The sequence below is a fragment of the Schistocerca cancellata genome, chromosome 1, assembly GCF_023864275.1.
Source record: "Schistocerca cancellata isolate TAMUIC-IGC-003103 chromosome 1, iqSchCanc2.1, whole genome shotgun sequence".
Taxonomy (NCBI): domain Eukaryota; kingdom Metazoa; phylum Arthropoda; class Insecta; order Orthoptera; family Acrididae; genus Schistocerca; species Schistocerca cancellata.
In genome coordinates, this window is record NC_064626.1 from 1,041,217,236 (window position 1) to 1,041,238,871 (window position 21,636).

General features: G+C 44.2%; 1 protein-coding gene across 1 annotated transcript in view; it reads left to right on the forward strand.

Annotated features, from left to right (window-relative positions):
• LOC126124969 (insulin-like growth factor-binding protein complex acid labile subunit) overlaps positions 1-21,636 on the forward strand; it is a 165,832-nt gene that overhangs the window by 40,451 nt on the left and 103,745 nt on the right. Inside the window, exon 2 of the mRNA XM_049915130.1 lies at positions 4,198-4,408. Coding sequence (XP_049771087.1) covers positions 4,217-4,408 — 192 coding nt within the window. The 5' untranslated portion in view covers positions 4,198-4,216. The remainder of the gene's footprint in view (positions 1-4,197; positions 4,409-21,636) is intronic.

Genomic DNA, 21,636 nt, shown 5'->3' on the forward strand with positions numbered 1-21,636 from the left:
AACATAGGAAAATAACCTTTCGTAACTAGTGGGACTCACACCGACAGTATGGTACTGTAAGTTTATAACACGTCGTTGAACTGGTGTAGAGCTGCCAGTAGCGTGGTGGCAGGAAATACGGCCGCACATGCAGCGCGCGAGATGCACCAAGGGTTGAGAGGCAATAGCTAAAGTAAATGGAGAAACAGTTGCCAGTCAGTAGCCAAAACAAAGAGTCAAAATTAACTATAGGAGGAAGGAAACGTGGGTATCATTGTATACTTTTGCTGGGGTGGAATAAATAGTTCATAAATGTATACAAAGTCCTAAATACGCTTCATGAGGTAAATATAACTAGCGACATTAACGTAAGTTGTATGAAATAAGTACCATAGGTTTGACTACCTGACCGTGAATGACTAAAATTGCTAATGAACAGTTAACGTAAGTACAGCGTCTGTTACTTTAAGAATAGAATGTCTATTTATAGGTCATAGTTTACATATAGCTGAACACCTACAGTAAAAATAAATCAGCACCTGTAGAGTGTAGGTCGTTTAGTATTTGCAATAATAACTGGTTAACTATCTGGCACTGTAGGTTGGTAACCACTTTGAACTGAAAATACTTCACTACTTGTAAATGTAGATGTCTAAAAATCTGTCACTACAGATGATCATCTTACTAAAATTCTGTATATAAAAGTTAATGAACTAACTATTGTTTAAATGCAACTGTATATAACTAACAACAACTTAACAGAACAGTGTACGGCCAAGTTACAGTATGCAAAATACTACCTCAGATTTACTCGTTGGCCGGCCGGGGTGGCCAAGCGGTTAAAGGCGCTACAGTCTGGAACCGCGCGACCGCTACGGTCGCAGGTTCGAATCCTGCATCGGGCATGGATGTGTGTGATGTCCTTAGGTTAGTTAGGTTTAAGTAGTTCTAAGTTCTAGGGCACTGATGACCTTAGAAGTTAAGTCCCATAGTGCTCAGAGCCATTTGAAACATTTACTCGTTGTAAATAGCAAATTAATAGCCATCTGGATATAGACACTTACTGTTAATTATTGAAACCAGCGTACTGATTGCAACCTAATAACTGCATCTTGCTGAATATAACTGCAAACAAGTAGTTATAGTAGCGACTGTAACCTACCAAATGAAATTTAATAGGTACATGTAATGAACTATCTACACCTAGGGAATTCAGTTACTTACCAGAGGCTGATTGTACAACACTGCAATCGTAATGGAGTAATAAGATAAATGTGTGTGGGAACTGGGAAAACTAGAGGGACGAAGAGGGAGTGAATAGAGGGGCGAGAAGGGGACAGATTAGTTTTAAATACATGGAACGTGGGGAAGAAGGAGAGAAGCTAAACCATATGAGAAAAACTGTGTGAGCAAAACGTTACGTGTGTGTTTGTGTGTGGGGGGGGGGGGGAGATTGGAGAAGGCAGGGGTGTGATAGGTGGTAAACAGGGAGGAAGGGGTTGGTGAAGTGGAATAGGGGGTGTGGGAGGGAGAGATGGGTCATATATGATAAATAGGAACAGAACTGGTTTATAATAGCTGAATTCTTACAACTGATAGGGTGTAAAAATCATAATAATTAGTCGCTACGTGATTATATCAGCTTCCTGCAAACATCTGTTAATAACATACTAATTGACTTATGGAGTGTAACCAACTGATTATAATTGTAATTGAATAACTCTGGCACTAACTGTGGCTTGCTATTCCTATAAATGATTGTACGTAAGAGAGGAATTAATTGTATACCTAGAACAGATAACAAAGCACTGCAATTACATGAGCCCAATTATGAATAAAAAATGGTGCGAGGAAAAGTGGAAAAAGTACTAAATAAAATACTAAATTTTGTTAACTAAACTTTATGCAAAATAAAAGCATGAATTGAAATATTTCGCCTTTCTCCAACAACGCCTTAGCGACTGGCGACGTTTGCAGCCTGTGACTTTTTCTACCAATCTATGCATGGGCTTCCCTTCGGTGCTGTGGGACTGGCACCTTCAAAAAAGAGGAGAGAAAGAGAGACAGGGGGAGAAAGATAAAAGAATAAAGATAAAGATAAAAGATAAAGATAAAGAGGCAATATATATATTGGGGAGATATATGGCAGATCATTAACATAGAGCAAGAACAGTAACGGGCCCTTGGTGGAGTCCTACAGAATGCCCATTGTGACTCACACGATGAAGACGATGTAACGATCCTGGCTGTATTGCTCGAACATCCTCCTTTGACATTGTGTATCCTATTTCTTAAATGGGAACTAAAGCAGGCGTGTGATGAACCATGTATTCTACAAAAACTTAATTTTTCTAATATAATATTAAGACAGACACAATCAAAAGATTTGGATAAGTCGCAGTAGATCCAAACTGCTGATGTTTTTTATCATTTAAAATTTTTATTATGTGTGGCTTTCTCGGAAGGGCAGCTCTTTTGACATCCATTACCACCTAGGTGGGTGACAACCCGGAGTAAATTACCTTCTCAAAAATTTTGGGGCACGAAAGCATTGTGACTGGCCGGTAGTTACTGACATCTGTGGCGTCATCTTGCTTGCTGTCTGGCAAAATACCATGGACTAATGACTAAGAAAATAACAAATTATAATGTCAAAACATTTCAGTGTGTTATTGGAGATTCAATCAACTCCATACGAACTTTTACTAGTTCTGCTCTCTTGCCTAGCACAGTAAAGAAACAATTAACCGCATCGCCAATCTAACCACAAAAAAAATTGTACCACAAGAGGTTCACATAGTGCCTCCTGGTGATGAAATATCAAATGGTTCAAATGGCTCTGAGAACTATGGGACTTAACATCTGAGGATATCAGTCCCCTAGAACTTAGAACTACTTAAACCTAACTAACCTAAGGACATCACACACATCCAAGCCCGAGGCAGGATTCGATCCTGCGACCGTAGCGGTCGCGCGGTTCCAGACTGAAGCGCCTATAACCGCTCGGTCACAACGGTCGGCGATGAAGTATCAAAATATTGTCAGGATATAAGTATAATCTATCTTTTGTATTTGTGAATAAATAGGAAAAGTGAGAGTTAACAAAGTTAAGTAGAAAATCTTAATGAAAGGTCGCCAGTTATTCGAATCCAACTGACTTATCAGAGACAGCATGCAACTCTGCTGTGAGTCCAGGACTGATGTGAGCTTTCGCTTTTTGCATTTAGATTTGATCGTTTGAGACTGGTCAAGATTTCTTCCTGCGGGAATGAGACATGCCCACACACTCTCACCAACTCACGCACACACACACATACATATACACACATACACACACGCGCGCGAGCGCGCGCGCGCTCCCGCACACACACACAGACACACACACACACACACACACACACACACACAAAGCCGGCCGGTGTCGACGAGCGGTTCTGGGTGCTTCAGTCCGGAACCACGCTGCTGCTGCGGTCTCAGCTTCGAATCCTGCCTCGGGAATGGATGTGTGTGATGTCCTTAGGTTAGTTAGGTTAAAGTAGTTCTAGGGGACTGATGACCATCGATGTTAAGTCCCATAGTGCTCAGAGCCATTTGACCCATTTCTTTGCTTTCCGTATTTTGAGAGGTGGTAGTGTTGACCAAAATAAGAAAGAATTGTCCTGTAAACACGAGCTCTAAAATGCATACTATAAGAGCTGCGAGCAGACTGCTCCTAAAAGACCACATTGATCGCTATAAGAGCTGCGAGCACTTGTCTAGTGTAAGAGATGTGTTTCACAGTAGCGAAGAGCAACAGGCGTTCATAGCTCTTAAGGTATACACTTTAGATTCCGTGTTTACTGGACAAGTTTTTATTGTTTTGCTGCATACTAGCATACCTCAAAATATGGAAAGCTAGAACTTGCAGTAGAAGAGGTATGTTTCACAGTACCAAAGATGAAGTGCTCTCTGTTCTTAAGGTGTATTTTAAGAATGCTTATTTACTAAATTTCTTTGCTTCGAATGCTTTTTCCTGTCATATTACTGAATACTGACCATACGTTCTGAGCACACTGTTTATGTACAGGAATTAAAGGCATTGCTTTTGTTGTTTAATAGAAAGAAAATTAAAAAACACTAATGATGCTGTAAATTCAGCGAAAAATGACTGGGTATAAGAGGAGAGAATTGTTTTGCTCAAGGCGATACCATTTTGAGAGTGTCGCACCTTTGTTCCAGGAGCAGAGTGACGGCGAGCATGCGGTCTCGCCTGGCAGAGAGGACGGTGGCCGCGGCGCCGCCGCTGCTGCTGCTGCTGCTGCTGGCTCTGGTGGGCCCAGCGGAGGGCTACTCGTGTCCCTCAGAGTGCAGCTGCCACCCGCCGGACGGCGCCCGCGTCGACTGCTCGTCGCAGTCGCTCACCGCCGTACCGGAAGGCCTCGACCCGAATGTAAGCCACGCGCAGTTTGCGTACTGTATGGGACCATTCAGGGCTGGTCATAACATGTCGATGAGCAATTATAACAATTACATATCCATAAAGCGCGAATAGGCTGACCACATTCAGTTGGAACAACCCTGTCGAGGCTGATTAATACTCACGACGTCTGAACAGAGACAGAGATCAGTGTCAAAGTACACAAGTACGCAGAGGAGTAGATGCAGGAATCCTACATCGCCGTTCTAAGCGAAGCGCTAGTGGACGTGGTTTGCCATTGCCTCCATCCGAACTGATATGAAGAGTCAATTGTGTATCTGTGTCATTCGTATGACAGCTTGTAGAGTGTAGTGCTGTGTTTCTGTTGTTGTGGATGAAGAAGAGGGGGATGATGGAACCGCCACATAATCTGTTCCTCGGGAATACTACCAAGGGGGACATCGAGCTTAACGTCCCCATCCAGCGGACGAATCACCATCAACTTCACTTTCAGACACTGCAGAAAGGTTTGGAATTTAATCCAGGACATTGACGCAAGAGTGGTGAGCAGGAACCTTACGTCACTACCTCTCCTTCCCTTGCCGGCTAAACACTGGTAGTGAAAATTCTTTGCTGCCAGTATTCCAACCAGCTTAAGTCAGAATCGAGCTCCACCACACAGGCGTAGGTTAGCGACTTCGCTTATGGAGCCGATTGTTGACAGAGGAGGTTAACAGACCAATAATCTAACAGGACAAAATATTAGGCAAGCTCTTAAAAGACCACACTGATCGCTTTGGAGTGTTGTAGATGTTGCAGAACTGGTACCTGGAGGTTGTGTAAACCTCCAACCCTGGTGCAACTCATGACAATGAAGTTGTGTGTACACTGATGAGCTGAGGCATTATAATCACTGCCCAGTGGGAGGTTGAACACCTCCTGGTGGTGTTGCGGGCACGTGACGCAGTAAGGAGAGAATGTAAGCGAAAGAGGCAGTCATTATAGCTAAGGTACGGACCGCAAATGCGCAGATCCACTGATGTAAGCGGTTTCTACATAGGTGACATTGTTGTAGCGCTGCGACTGCAAACGAGAATATATGAAACGGCGAAGCTTGTCGTCTGTTGGTGTACTACTGCTGTGAGCACATAAGGAAAATTGTTGAAGGATGGTGAAATAACAAGTAGGCCGTATGCTATCGGACGGCCACGTCTCATCACAAAACGTACAGGTTGGAGGATCCCCCACTGTTTAATCCAGGATAAGCACGTTCAAGAGCCTGTTGGGTGGTACAGGATACATGTGGACGTGAATTGTCCTATTGGAAAAGCACATCACGTTACCAGTCCATGAACGGTAGCCTGACGGGTTGGATGAAGGTTTGAACACACCATGTAATGTTCAATATTCCCTTGACGATCATCAGAGGAGAAAGGCCATCTTGCCAGGTTTTGGCCCTTTGTGTCTATCGAATCCATTCCTGATTTTGGCGTTCACCTGCAGGACGCCACATACGCGTACGAGCATAGGCAGAGGCAACTCCCATCACTGAAGACCATTCGTCCTTCGATAAACGCCTATCGCGACACCACTCAAAGCGAGCTGAGCGGAGTTGCGCCGTGAGTGGAAGACGCCCTAACGGTACGTGGGACCGTATCGCTGCTACTTGGAGACGCTTGCGAATGGTCCTCCCCGATACCCCTGAAGCAACGGCGTCCCTAAGTTCTCGTGAAGTGACGGTACGGTCCAAAAAAAAAAAATGGCTCTGAGCACTATGGGACTTAACTACTGAGGTCATCAGTCCCCTAGAACTTAGAACTACTTAAACCTAACTAACCTAAGGGCATCATAGACATCCATGCCCGAGGCAGGATTTGAACCTGCGATCGTAGCGGTCGCGCGGTTCCAGACTGTAGCGCCTAGAACCGCTCGGCCACTCCGGCCGGCGGTGTGGTCCAGTAGGGCATTTCGTAGACTGCGATGGTCTTGATGTGCATCTTAGCGTCGCCGCTGTCTGGACCGAGGTCGACGGGCATGTCCATCTCCTGCTGACCACTGGCGACAATATCGATACACTGTGGAGACCTCACGCCCAGACGGCAAACTCACTGCCACTGGCTCTGACGGTGACCAGCCGCTGCGCAACTAGCAACATTCCACGGCCGAAAACGCAGTTCGTGGTGTGTCCGCAGCGCTGCACGTTTGATCACCGCATGCATCGCCCTCTCGTAGCGTCGAGTGCAAGTATGGCGAGTCTTATTCAGTTCCGTCAATGTGTCTGTTTTTTATTTTCCAAGAACGGTATCACGAGGAATTAGCGTGATGTCTCCTAGGGGTGACAAGCTTTTTTGTCAGTTACGTTTATTTTTGTATGAGTGTAATCTGTCATCATTATCCAATAGCGATACTTGACAAATGAGTCTGCCTGGACCTCATCTTCTTCGCAGCTTACTCCGTGGTGGATTCTACACCAAGTGTACGTGACCTGTAACAGTATTTTTCGGTGGTATTTAGAGAACGGTTCTTGCGGTTTGAACATCAACGCGTGCGTAATGGGGCCCCTTAATAACATGGCTGCCAGGGAGGGGAAGGAAGACAGGGTTCACTCCGTGTGCATACCGGGGGGAGTCATTCCGGGTGTGGAAAGGGTGCTTCTGGATGCCGTGAAGAGTACAGGGTGCAGCCAATCGCAGGTGGAGGCTCATGTCGGTACCAATGACGTGTGTCGCTTTGGATCGGAGCAGATTCTGTCTGGTTTCGGACGGCTAGCGGAAATGGTAAAGACTGCCAGTCTTGCTTGCGAAATTAAGGCGGAGCTCACCATCTGCAGCATCGTCGATAGAACCGACTGTGGTTCTTTGGTGCAGATCCGAGTGGAGGGTCTGAATTAGAGGCTCAGGCGGTTCTGTGACCGTGTAGGCTGCAGATTCCTTGACTTGCACCATCGGGTGGTGGGTTTCCGGGTTCCGCTTATAGGCCAGGAGTCCACTAGACGCAGGAAGCGGCTACACGGATAGCGGAGACTGTGTGGAAGGGACGGGGCGGTTTTTTAGGTTAGAGGGTCTCAGGAAACCACAGAAAGGGCGTCCGTCTAAAAGGTGGCAGGTAAAACACAGTAAGGTAGTTGTGGAAACGATCGGCAGTGTAGTTGTAAATTGTCGTAGCTATGTTGGGAAAAAAACAGAGCTGCAAGCCCTAATAGAAAGCACTGAAGCTCAAACAGTTATACGTACAGAGAGCTGGCTAAAGCCGGAAATAAGTTAAGCCGATTTTTTTTTCAAACGATCTAAAAGTGTTCAGAAAGGATAGATTAAATACAGCTGGTGGTGGAGCATTTATTGCTGCCAGAAGTAGTTTACCATGTAGTGAAATCGAAGTAGATAGTTCCTGCGAAATAGTACGGGTAGAGGTTATATTTGACAATCTGACTCAACTATTAATTGGATCGTTTTACCGACCCCACGACTCAGAAGATATAGTTGCTGAACAGTTCAATGAAAACTTGAGTCTCATTTCAAATAGGTACCCCACTCATACAATTATACTCGGACTTCAATCTATCCTCGACATGCAGGAAAAATTATACGTTTAAAGACAGAGGCAGGCATAAAACGCCATATGAAATTGTACTTTCTCAGATAATTATTTTGAACGATTAGTTCGTGAGCCCATTCGAAGCGTAAATGGTTTCGAAAGCATACCTGACCTCTTAGCAACAAATAATCCTGGACAAATAGGGAGTATCATGCAAATACAGGGATTGGGGACCACAAGGCGGTTGCTGCTAGGCTGAATACCGTAACACCCTCAGCCATCAAAAAGAAACGCAAAGTCTATCTACCTAAAAAAGATGATAAAAATGCTGTTAACTCCTTTTTAAGAGACAGTCTTTACTCATTCCGATCTGATCATGTAAGCGTAGAAAAGATGCGGAATGATTTCAGAGAGATAGTATCGACGGCAATTGAGAGATATATACCACATAAATTAATAAGTGATGGTACTGATCCCCCATGGTACACAAAACGGCTCAGATCGCTGTTGCAGAAGCAATGAAAAAAGCATGCCAAATTTAAAAGAACGCAAAATCCCCAAGACTGGAAAAGTTTTGCATAAGTTCGGAATATAGCGAATACTTCAGTGCGAGATGCTTTTAATAATTTCAACAACGAAACTCTGGCTCGGAATCTGGCAGAAAATCCAAAGAGATTCTGATCATACTTAAAGCACACCAGTGGCAAGACGCAATCAATACCTTCACTGCGCTATCACAACGGTGAAGTCACTGATGACAGTGCCACTAAAGTAGAGTTATTAAACATGGTTTTCCGAAACTCCTTTACCAAAGAAGACGAAGTAAATATACCTGAATTCCAATCAAGAACAACTGCCAAGATGAGAAACATAGAAGCAGATACCCTCGGTGTAGCAAAGCAGCTTCAATCATTTAATAAAAGCAAGGCCTACGGTCTAGATTGTGTACCTGTGAGGTTCCTTTCAGAGTATGCTGATACAATAGCTTCGTATTTAGCAACTGTACACAACGGCTCGCTCACAGGAAGATCCGTACCTAAAGACTGGAAAATTGCTCAAGTCACACCAATACCCAAAAAGGGAAGTAGGTGTAAACCGCTGAATTACAGGTGGAGCATATACTGTGTTCGAACAAAACAATTTATTGACACATAGCACGGATTCAGAAAATATCGTTCTTGCGGCATACGACTAGCTCTTTATACTCATGAAGATAGGAGATGTCAAATTGATTCCATATTTTTATATTTCCAGAAGGCTTTCGACGCCGTTCCTCAGAAGCGTCTTCTAACCAAACTGCGTGCCTATGGGATGTCGCCTCAGTTGTGCGACGGATTCGTAATTTCCTGGGAGAAAAACCACAGCTCGTAGTAATAGAAGGAAAGTCACCGAGTAAAACAGAAGTAATATCCGGCGCTCCCCAAGGAAGTGTTATAGGCCGTCTATTGTTCCTGATCTATATTAACGACATAGGAGACAATCTGAGTAGTCGTCTTCGATTGTTTGCAGATGATGCTGTCATTTATTTTTTTGTAAAGTCATCAGATGACTAAAACGAATTGCAATATGATTTAGATTAGATATCTATATGGCGCGAAAAGTGACAATTGACGCTGAATAAAGAAAAGTGTGAAGCTATTCACATGAGTACTAAAAGAAATCCGCTAAATTTTGTTACGCGATAAGTCACACAAATCTGAAGTCTGTAAATTCAACTAAATACTTAGGGATTACAATTACAAATAATCTAAACTGGAACGATCACATTGATAATGTTGTGGCTAGAGCAAACCAAAGACTGCAATTCACTGGCAGAGCTCTTAGAAGGTACAACAGGTCTACTAAAGAGACTGCTTACACCACGCTTGTCCGCCGTATTCTGGGTTATTGCTGTGCGGCGTGGGATCTGCACCAGGTGAGACTGAGGGATTACATAAAAAAAAATTCAAAGAAGGTCAACTCGTTTTGTACACTCCTGGAAATTGAAATAAGAACACCGTGAATTCATTGTCCCAGGAAGGGGAAACTTTATTGACACATTCCTGGGGTCAGATACATCACATGATCACACTGACAGAACCACAGGCACATAGACACAGGCAACAGAGCATGCACAATGTCGGCACTAGTACAGTGTATATCCACCTTTCGCAGCAATGCAGGCTGCTATTCTCCCATGGAGACGATCGTAGAGATGCTGTGGAACGGCTTGCCATGCCATTTCCACCTGGCGCCTCAGTTGGACCAGTGTTCGTGCTGGACGTGCAGACCGCGTGAGACGACGCTTCATCCAGTCCCAAATATGCTCAATGGGGGACAGATCCGGAGATCTTGCTGGCCAGGGTAGTTGACTTACACCTTCTAGAGCACGTTGGGTGGCATGGGATACATGCGGACGTGCATTGTCCTGTTGGAACAGCAAGTTCCCTTGCCGGTCTAGGAATGGTAGAACGATGGGTTCGATGACGGTTTGGATGTACCGTGCACTATTCAGTGTCCCCTCGACGATCACCAGTGGTGTACGGCCAGTGTAGGAGATCGCTCCCCACACCACGATGCCGGGTGTTGGCCCTGTGTGCCTCGGTCGTATGCAGTCCTGATTGTGGCGCTCACCTGCACGGCACCAAACACGCATACGACCATCATTGGCACCAAGGCAGAAGCGACTCTCATCGCTGAAGACGACACGTCTCCATTCGTCCCTCCATTCACGCCTGTCGCGACACCACTGGAGGCGGGCTGCACGATGTTGGGGCGTGAGCGGAAGACGGCCTAATGGTGTGCGGGACCGTAGCCCAGCTTCATGGAGACGGTTGCGAATGGTCCTCGCCGATACCCCAGGAGCAACAGTGTCCCTAATTTGCTGGGAAGTGGCGGTGCGGTCCCCTACGGCACTGCGTAGGATCCTACGGTCTTGGCGTGCATCCGTGCGTCGCTGCGGTCCGGTCCCAGGTCGACGGGCACGTGCACCTTCCGCCGACCACTGGCGACAACATCGATGTACTGTGGAGACCTCACGCCCCACGTGTTGAGCAATTCGGCGGTACGTCCACCCGGCCTCCCGCATGCCCACTATACGCCCTCGCTCAAAGTCCGTCAACTGCACATACGGTTCACGTCCACGCTGTCACGGCATGCTACCAGTGTTAAAGACTGCGATGGAGCTCCGTATGCCACGGCAAACTGGCTGACACTGACGGCGGCGGTGCACAAATGCTGCGCAGCTAGCGCCATTCGACGGCCAACACCGCGGTTCCTGGTGTGTCCGCTGTGCCGTGCGTGTGATCATTGCTTGTACAGCCCTCTCGCAGTGTCCGGAGCAAGTATGGTGGGTCTGACACACCGGTGTCAATGTGTTCTTTTTTCCATTTCCAGGAGTGTATTATCCCGAAATAGGGGAGATAGTGTCACAGGCATGACTCGTGAATTGGAGTGGTAATCATTAAAACAAAGGCGTTTTTCGTTGCGACGGAATCTTTTCATGTAATTTCAATCTCGATAAAATAAGAGAAATCAGGGATCGCACAGAAAAATTTAAATGCTCGTTTTTCCCGCGCGCCGTTCGAGAGTGGAACGGTAGAGACACAGCTTGAAGATGATTCATTGAGCCCTCTGCCACGCACTTTATTGTTAATAGCAGAATCATCACCTAGATGTAGATGGGTGCAAAATATTCTAGAAGAGGTGGAGAATCTGCGGTGATTACACGTGTGTCTACTAGCCATTTTGACTGTTTCAGGTAAACATTAATATGCAGATGATATTTGTGCATTTGCATAGATAAATTGCACTTTCAACTACACTTCTTAAATAAAACATCACACATCAGATCACTGACTCAGAAAGTCGCATACAAATCCGTCTCTCCCCACATGTGTCCGCTGTGCTGTTACAAACAGATTTGCATCTTGCTACCACACATGTTTGAGATGATTTTTTTTCCATCCTGCATGAAAACGTTGAAAACAGCATATTATTAGCGCCAACGGTTTGTCACTTCAATTCGTCAGTATCAGATGACAGAAATCACACACATCTGAAACATTAACGGAGAGTAATGGACGTCGTCAGTGAATGTGCTTTCTACGAGGAGTATAATGAAATTACAGCACAATAAACGAAAACGCTTCCACATTAGCGTATGTGCAGAAACTTTGATTGCAGGGAAACATATCAAACGTAAACCTCATAACGGGTCATCAAATTTGACGTTTCTTTAGGATGACATATGTATTACCTACATGCCAGTGACAGTCTGTATAGATTTACCTCGCCTGCTAATACAATGTATAGTACTGCTACTATTGTAGTTTGGTAACACTGAACCAACGAGATCGCTGTTAACTCTGCTGTCGTAAATAATTATATAAATAAAAGATCAGAAGCCACTTTTGAACGTTTCCTGCTATTATAAATATAACTGTAGTTACTGTAAATGTTAGCGTCGTGGTAAATAAGGCAGATACCAGAATGAGATTCATTTGAAATATCCTCAGAAAATGTAGGCCAGGCACACAAGAGGTAACTTAACAGTACCTGATTATTCCCCGTCAGGCTGGGATCCGTAACAGATAGATTTGAGAGAGGAACCAGAGAAGCTCTAAAGAAGAGCAGAGCGTTTCGTTACAGGTTCATAAAGTGAGCGCGAAAGCGTCATAGAGATGCTCAGATAACTCCAGTGGCAGACGCTGCGAAAGAGACTTCTGTATCACTGTCTAGTTGAGTGTCAAAAGTCCCGAGTATGTTCCTAGAAGAGTAAACCAATGTATTGTGCCGTCCTACGTATATCTCTAGAAAAGACTATGCATGTAAAATTAGAGAGATTGGAGCCCATACGAAGGCTTACCAGCAATCGTTCTTTTTTCGAGCCATTCGCGAGTGGACGAGAGAGAGGCGACAGTGGTCCACAAAGCACCCTTCGATACACACTGTAAGATGGCTTACCGAGTGTAGATGTAGATGCATATGTAGAATGTATTTTTCTGGTAGTGCTTGCAGTTGTAATTTTAGGTCCAATTTCACGCGCGAGAATGATATGAAAAGTGTGACATTCTATTTCATTAATTCTATAGTTTTATAAAACAGATCGGTTATGTTTTACGAAAATTGTTTGATATTGTTCCACTGGTGTGACTGCTCGGTAAGAGAAAAGGGCGTTCAATGAGGCTCTTCCATTAAATTTATTTATGCCAGAAAGACAGAAAAATCGAGACCAGGAGACAATGATTTTTATGAAGATGGTATCTGTTCTTCCGGACATGTCCGAAAGAACAGATAGCATCTTCATATAGTTAAGGCTAACCGGCCATTGACCTTCTTCTTCTGTGCCGGCTGCACACGCATTGCCCAAACTCTTACGGGACTCGGTAAGATTGTCTGCCGCAGGTAATGAGGGTAATGGGCAGGGGCACTACGATTGTAGTGTGTGGACATTAAGTTGGGAATGTTGGTCTCACGGGTAGCGTGCAAGGAATAAATCCCTGGAGTCGCACTATCCTCTGTGCCCTCGGTAGCTCAGATGGATAGAGGGTCTGCCATGTAAGCAGACGATCCCGGGTTCGAGTCCCGGTCGGGGTACACATTTTCAACTGTCGCCGTTGAAGTATATCAACGCGTGTCGACAGCTTGCTTAGGGTCTTGATTTCATTATCATTTCACAATGATTTGTGTCTTTCAGGTAGAGTAAGGAAAGGTGCAATATAAATTACGACAGTTGAAGTTGAAAAAGAGAAGGAGAGCTGGAAAAATATGACAAGCAAAAGGCGGGCAGCAGAAAACTTTGTTAACGAATTTCGAAATTCAACTAAGCAACATATTCCACTAGCTACCAGAATCAGAGAAGTAATAGTCTCATATAGACGCGCAGGAATGTAGGGTGCAACAGAACAGTGCTAGGAAAAACAAAGGAGGAAGAGTTCTACTGCTAGACAGCAGTCATTGAAGGGGTTTGCATCAACAGCTATACAAAACATTAGCTGCATAGCAACAAGTCACAAGTTTTTACATAATCAAATGGCTCTGAGCACTATGGGACTCAACTTCTGATGTCATTAGTCTTTTACATAATCAAGTGATAGTCTTAGTGAGGTAATAGAAAACTTAGGACAAATGTGTAGGGATTTTAACAAGGAAGATCTGGTTCTGATAGTTAAGGGAGCTGCAAAAAAACGAAAAAAACAAGATGTGGACCAAATGGGAGGAGGTATTGTGCAGACAGATGCAGTTTTTGTAGGAATTCTGTGACGCCATGACCAGACGTGGGTTAACTCTGCTGTTAAGTGAGCAAACATGAGCTGAGGGGCGTCTTCAGACGTGTGTTGTCTCAGCAGTTGCTATAGTGAGATGGGTAAATCTGAATGTGACATGAAAAGACAAGTCGGCACAGCTATTAGCAGAAAACAACGGTATCTACCAGCAAACAAAGGCAAATGCCCGAAATTATTTGCGTCTGGTGTGACACAAACTTTAAGACAATTCAGAGTTCAGACGGACAATATTAAAAGAAATTAAATTGACAAATCATCCTACATTAAAAGATAGGAAGGTTAAATCAACTTGCTTCACCAGAATATTAGAGGGGGTTAACAAAATTATTTTTTTGCAGAATCATTTTATTTGAAAAGAAAATGACGTCATTTGTCTGTCTGCATACCATATAAACACACGAATACAAAATTTTAATGCAAGTAGTTGTAGATTATCTGATTATTCATGTAGAAGCAGTATGGATAAAGGAGCTTTTGTCCCGTTCAGAAAAAAGGTATCTAAATACAAATTTTTTTCAAATAAAAGTTTTCATAAGAAGACTACAGCACAAATTTATAGATCTCCTCCTGCACCGACGAATCGTGGCAGGAAACCCCACAAATATAGAAATAAGTAAATACTGTAAAGATCAGTCCTAGTAAGTTACTAATGGAAAATGTGATACTTGTTTTTGTTACCCTATACTGATCTGCACTGCGTAATAGGGAAGTATTCATTAATTTTTTTAGGTTTTTGTGCTTTCTGTAACACAGGAAGAAACGTTATTAATTTGTCGTGATTCCTATGTATTTTTCTTTCAGAACTCTGGTAAGAAAGGTAATCTAGAATTGCGTTTAGCCAATTAAAAATTTGTATCAGGCACAAAATTCCCTACTTGCTTTGCTACAGGTAGTGGTAGTCTTGTAGATAATGTATTCATATAGTAAACGGAAGATAAAGAAATACCTGCTATCCAGTGGTAAACGGACTGTCAGATCACTATGCACAGTTAGCCACATTACGTAACTTAGATCTGTGTACGGTTCAGAGATACTCAAGAAAACAGTGAGGCTGATTAATGACATAACCACTGAAGATTTTAAAGAAAGTTTAAAAATGGTGACTGAGGTGAAGTTGTCAATAAGCTTAATGCTAGCTACAGATTCAATTTCTTAATGGATTTTTATGCATTTTCGAAAGTTATTTTCCTAAAATATAATTGAGTGCAATGACGTGAAGTCGTTAAAGAAATCTTGGATCATCATAGGTATCAAATTCACTTCACAACAAGAGTAAGTACCGATCCAGAAATAATTTCATGTTCTAAATATTTATATGACATATTAAGAAAGGTTTTAAAAATAGTCAAGGAGTAAGCACACCTTGTCTTAAACTGTTTGATCAGACAATACAATAAAATCAGTATCGAGTACTGTTAAAAGGAAGACAGGGAAAGAAGCCATAGAAGATGATATTACTTCTGTTAAAGAAGAAAAGGTCATCGTAAAATACAGTTCATATGAAGTAGATATTTTTTAGAATTATTTTTTAAAAAGTAGTAGAGAAAACTGGTGCATTTAATTCAGAAGAAGCAATACAGAAAACATTTAATGAAATAAAAATTCATCTGACACCCTATCTGAAACATGACCGATCGTCATGACTCTAAAAAGCAAAAGTTCATATGGAATGAATAATATCTTCAATAAGACACTAAAAAGTTGTCACTCTACTGCATGTAATATTATTAGTCACTTGTCAAATTCATCCTTATTCCACGTTCTTTTCCCAGACAAACTGAAATGTGCCATAGTTAAGCCTCTCTATAAAAAGTGTGACTCCACAGTCAACAAATACGATCCATTGTCACTCCTTACACCATTTTCCAAAATTTTTGAAAAGGTAATGTATTCTGGGGTTGACACCCACGTGTTTAGTATTTCAAAAGGGTCGCTATTCAGAGTCATTTATTTATACATTGATGGAGAAGATACAGGAATCGTTAAATGATAAAATATTTTCTACACTTATCGAAGGCATTTCATAGTTTCAATCAAAACATTCTATTAGAGAAGTTACATTTTTATAGAATACATAGGTAATGACATGCCTGGATTAGTTACCATTTAAGAAAAACGCAGAAAGTTACCCTCGGCTGTTCACGCAATACAAGTAGATACGCCACTTCATCTGCATGGGGAGAAATACAAAAATTTGTGGGGTCTAACAGCTTTCGACCATTGGCCCTTTACTGTTCTTGCTTTATGTTAATGAGCTGCCAGTTTATTTAAATGAGGAAGCCGAAATTGTCCTGTTTGGAGGTGGTAGAAGCACTTTTGTGAAGTTAAGCAAAGAAACATCAACGTGAAAATAGTAAATCGTGTTTTTGTGAAAGCTATCGGCTGGTTTTAAGCAAATGAGCTAGCCTTAAACTCTGGAAGAAAAATCTCACATCCAGTTTCGTATTGTCAAAAATATCTCACCTCCTGTTAAACTAGCACATCAACAAGAAACAAGAAACAGGATAAAAAGTTATAAGTTTTTAGATGTGGATATTGATGATAACTAAAACTGGAAAAATCATATAGTAGACCTCTTAGAACTTTTAGATTCGGCTACTTTTGTCACGTGAATAATTACCAGCTTTCTGGATAAAGTCGGTAAGCTCACATATTTCATATTTTCTTCATTCTCTGATGTGTAATGGGATAATTGTTCACGTGCAGCACCTCCCTTCGGCAAAACGTATCCATTGCACAAAATAAAGTAATTGGAATCATTTGTTGGGGTTCAGACACACACAACATGAAAGCGCCCCTTCAAGGAGCTAGGAATATTTAGCACAATTTTAGACTACATTTACTCATAAAGTTTATTTTCAACAATCCATTGCTACTTAAGGCTAATACAGATTTTCGCCAATACAAAACTAAATAGCAAAATTGTCTGCAGTTCCTTGTAGCGAATCTAACTCTGACAGAGAAAAGAGTACTATAAATCTCTATTATATCGAAATAAATGTGTGAAAGATATCAGAGGTGCTTTCAAATATGGGTTAAAGATGTTTCTTCTTAATGACTTCATCTATACCATGGGGGAATTCTTGATTAAAAATAATTAGTCATTTTTGCGGAAAACCCTACAAATGGCCAGTATGTACTCATACATATTTTTTCATATTATATATGTGTGTTTGTGTGTGTGTGTGTGTGTGTGTGTGTGTGTGTGTGTGTGTGTGTGTGTGTGTGTTCTACGTTTGTTCTGTTGACACGTTACACATCATTGCGTTTATCGTGAATGTGATGTATGTACCAACTAACTGACTAACTATAGGTGTGTCAATACATATCCACTATGCTCACAGCGTGTTTTGCGACGTGAAATACACTCCTGGAAATTGAAATAAGAACACCGTGAATTCATTGTCCCAGGAAGAGGAAACTTTATTGACACATTCCTGGGGTCAGATACATCACATGATCACACTGACAGAACCACAGGCACATAGACACAGGCAACAGAGCATGCACAATGTCGGCACTAGTACAGTGTATATCCACCTTTCGCAGCAATTCAGGCTGCTATTCTCCCATGGAGACGATCGTAGAGATGCTGGATGTAGTCCTGTGGAACGGCTTGCCATGCCATTTCCACCTGGCGCCTCAGTTGGACCAGCGCTCGTGCTGGACGTGCAGACCGCGTGAGACGACGCTTCATCCAGTCCCAAACATGCTCAATGGGGGACAGATCCGGAGATCTTGCTGGCCAGGGTAGTTGACTTACACCTTCTAGAGCACGTTGGGTGGCACGGGATACATGCGGACGTGCATTGTCCTGTTGGAACAGCAAGTTCCCATGCCGGTCTAGGAATGGTAGAACGATGGGTTCGATGACGGTTTGGATGTACCGTGCACTATTCAGTGTCCCCTCGACGATCACCAGTGGTGTACGGCCAGTGTAGGAGATCGCTCCCCACACCATGATGCCGGGTGTTGGCCCTGTGTGTCTCGGTCGTATGCAGTCCTGATTGTGGCGCTCACCTGCACGGCGCCAAACACGCATACGACCATCATTGGCACCAAGTCGCGACACCACTGGAGGCGGGCTGCACGATGTTGGGGCGTGAGCGGAAGACGGCCTAACGGTGTGCGGGACCGTAGCCCAGCTTCATGGAGACGGTTGCGAATGGTCCTCGCCGATACCCCAGGAGCAACAGTGTCCCTAATTTGCTGGGAAGTGGCGGTGCGGTCCCCTACGGCACTGCGTAGGATCCTACGGTCTTGGCGTGCATCCGTGCGTCGCTGCGGTCCGGTCCCAGGTCGACGGGCACGTGCACCTTCCGCCGACCACTGGCGACAACATCGATGTACTGTGGAGACCTCACGCCCCACGTGTTGAGCAATTCGGCGGTACGTCCACCCGGCCTCCCGCATGCCCACTATACGCCCTCGCTCAAAGTCCGTCAACTGCACATACGGTTCACGTCCACGCTGTCGCGGCATGCTACCAGTGTTAAAGACTGCGATGGAGCTCCGTATGCCACGGCAAACTGGCTGACACTGATGGCGGCGGTGCACAAATGCTGCGCAGCTAGCGCCATTCGACGGCCAACACCGCGGTTCCTGGTGTGTCCGCTGTGCCGTGCGTGTGATCATTGCTTGTACAGCCCTCTCGCAGTGTCCGGAGCAAGTATGGTGGGTCTGACACACCGGTGTCAATGTGTTCTTTTTTCCATTTCCAGGAGTGTATATATGAGAAGCCAATGTCAGAATACCCAGACTAATGAAAAGGGTTCGACAAGAGGTCCAAGAACTTACACCACTTATTGCCCGAAGCGTATGTTTCTGAACAAAAATATCATTTGAGAAGAGTTAGGCTAAAATATGATACCATACGTCATAAGCGAATGAAAATAAGCAAAGTAGATTAATTTTCGTGTCGAACTATCGTGTCGAACTATCGTGTCGAACTATCACTTAGTTTAAGTACTGTTCTAATAGCACAAGTGGCAGCATTAAGTCTTTGAACAAGATCCTGAGCTTGGGTTTTCCACGACAGTTTACTATCTATCTGAACACCTAGAAATTTGAACTGTTCAGTCTCACTAATCATACGCCCATTCTGTGTAATTAAACCACCACGTTGTGTTGAAATGTTATTAGAAACTGTAAAATCTGAGTCTTACAGTGGCTTAGCGTTAGTTTATTTTCTAGAAGCTATGAGCTTATGTCTTGAACTGAGCTATTTGAAACAGTGCCATCGTTGAACACAACATCCCTTACTATCAAGATAGTGCCATAAGAAAACACATCATGGCCACTCTCAATACTATGGAGAAGACCTTTTGCTGTCTGTTCTTAAAGAAAGAGGTGAACTAATTGTGAATCACTCCCCTTATTCCATAATGGTCCAACTACTGGAGCAATATTTTGTGATCAACACAATGATAAATCATAAAAGAGGCCTAGCGTTCGAAAACTATCGTTTAATCCATCCAGTACTTCACAGAAAAAAGAGAATGTAACTTTAGTTGTCAAACGACTTCTAAAACCAAACTACGTTTGACAGCAAATTATGTGAAATGAAAGCATCAATTATCCATACCGAGCGAGGTGGCGCAGTGGTTAGCACCCTGGACTCGCATTCGGGAGGACGACGGTTCAATCCCGCGTCTGGCCATCCTGATTTAGGTTTTCCGTGATTTCCCTAAATCGCTCCAGGCAAATGTCGCGATGGTTCCTTTCAAAGGGCACGGCCGACTTCCTTTTCCGTCCTTCTCTAATCCGATGTGACCGATGACCTCGCTGTTTGGTCTCCTCCCCCAAACGATTTGTAGACAGCTTTCACTCCCGGTGTTTTGTCCCTGCTACCTCCAGAAGAATGCATTCCAGCCATATCTGTCGAGTCAGAGCCCAAAAGCTTAAGTTTCTCTTCGTTCAGTTTGTCACGTAAGATAAGTCGTAGGGTCACTATTGCTTCGCTTGCTTCATCATTTCTGTCCTATTATTTCAGTGTTCTATAAATAATTCATGTGAGAATTTTGGAACCATGATTTATGAAACTGGAGCCGTGTATATAGTCCAGACTGAAATGAGAATCATCGAAGTGAAGTCAGGATTCGAGGTAATAAAGTTCATTCAATCGCTTTTGACAATTGTTGTTAATCGGCATGCTGCTGGTGACGATAATGAATTTCGTGTAGTCAGTTACTACTACAAGTTGTAGCAATGCCGTGTGGTGCTAGTGTGACGCACAGGTTGTAATATCTGTAACCGCCTATAAGAGTCGTAGGGTAATGTTTTTAATGAGTTATGTTTGATTTATGTAATGATATTGCCACAGCGATTTGGTATGACTCTACAATTCATACAGGTGTCTGTCCTCTCATTACCTCAACATCGACAACTGCGTAAACTATTTACGCTGTTTCGCCACACATTGCCAGCGTAGAAGATTAATTTGATGGTAGGTTATTCTGTGCAAAGGAATATGCATATGTACACTCCTGGAAATGGAAAAAAGAACACATTGACACCGGTGTGTCAGACCCACCATACTTGCTCCGGACACTGCGAGAGGGCTGTACAAGCAATGATCACACGCACGGCACAGCGGACACACCAGGAACCGCGGTGTTGGCCGTCGAATGGCGCTAGCTGCGCAGCATTTGTGCACCGCCGCCATCAGTGTCAGCCAGTTTGCCGTGGCATACGGAGCTCCATCGCAGTCTTTAACACTGGTAGCATGCCGCGACAGCGTGGACGTGAACCGTATGTGCAGTTGACGGACTTTGAGCGAGGGCGTATAGTGGGCATGCGGGAGGCCGGGTGGACGTACCGCCGAATTGCTCAACACGTGGGGCGTGAGGTCTCCACAGTACATCGATGTTGTCGCCAGTGGTCGGCGGAAGGTGCACGTGCCCGTCGACCTGGGACCGGACCGCAGCGACGCACGGATGCACGCCAAGACCGTAGGATCCTACGCAGTGCCGTAGGGGACCGCACCGCCACTTCCCAGCAAATTAGGGACACTGTTGCTCCTGGGGTATCGGCGAGGACCATTCGCAACCGTCTCCATGAAGCTGGGCTACGGTCCCGCACACCGTTAGGCCGTCTTCCGCTCACGCCCCAACATCGTGCAGCCCGCCTCCAGTGGTGTCGCGACAGGCGTGAATGGAGGGACGAATGGAGACGTGTCGTCTTCAGCGATGAGAGTCGCTTCTGCCTTGGTGCCAATGATGGTCGTATGCGTGTTTGGCGCCGTGCAGGTGAGCGCCACAATCAGGACTGCATACGACCGAGGCACACAGGGCCAACACCCGGCATCATGGTGTGGGGAGCGATCTCCTACACTGGCCGTACACCACTGGTGATCGTCGAGGGGACACTGAATAGTGTACGGTACATCCAAACCGTCATCAAACCCATCGTTCTACCATTCCTAGACCGGCATGGGAACTTGCTGTTCCAACAGGACAATGC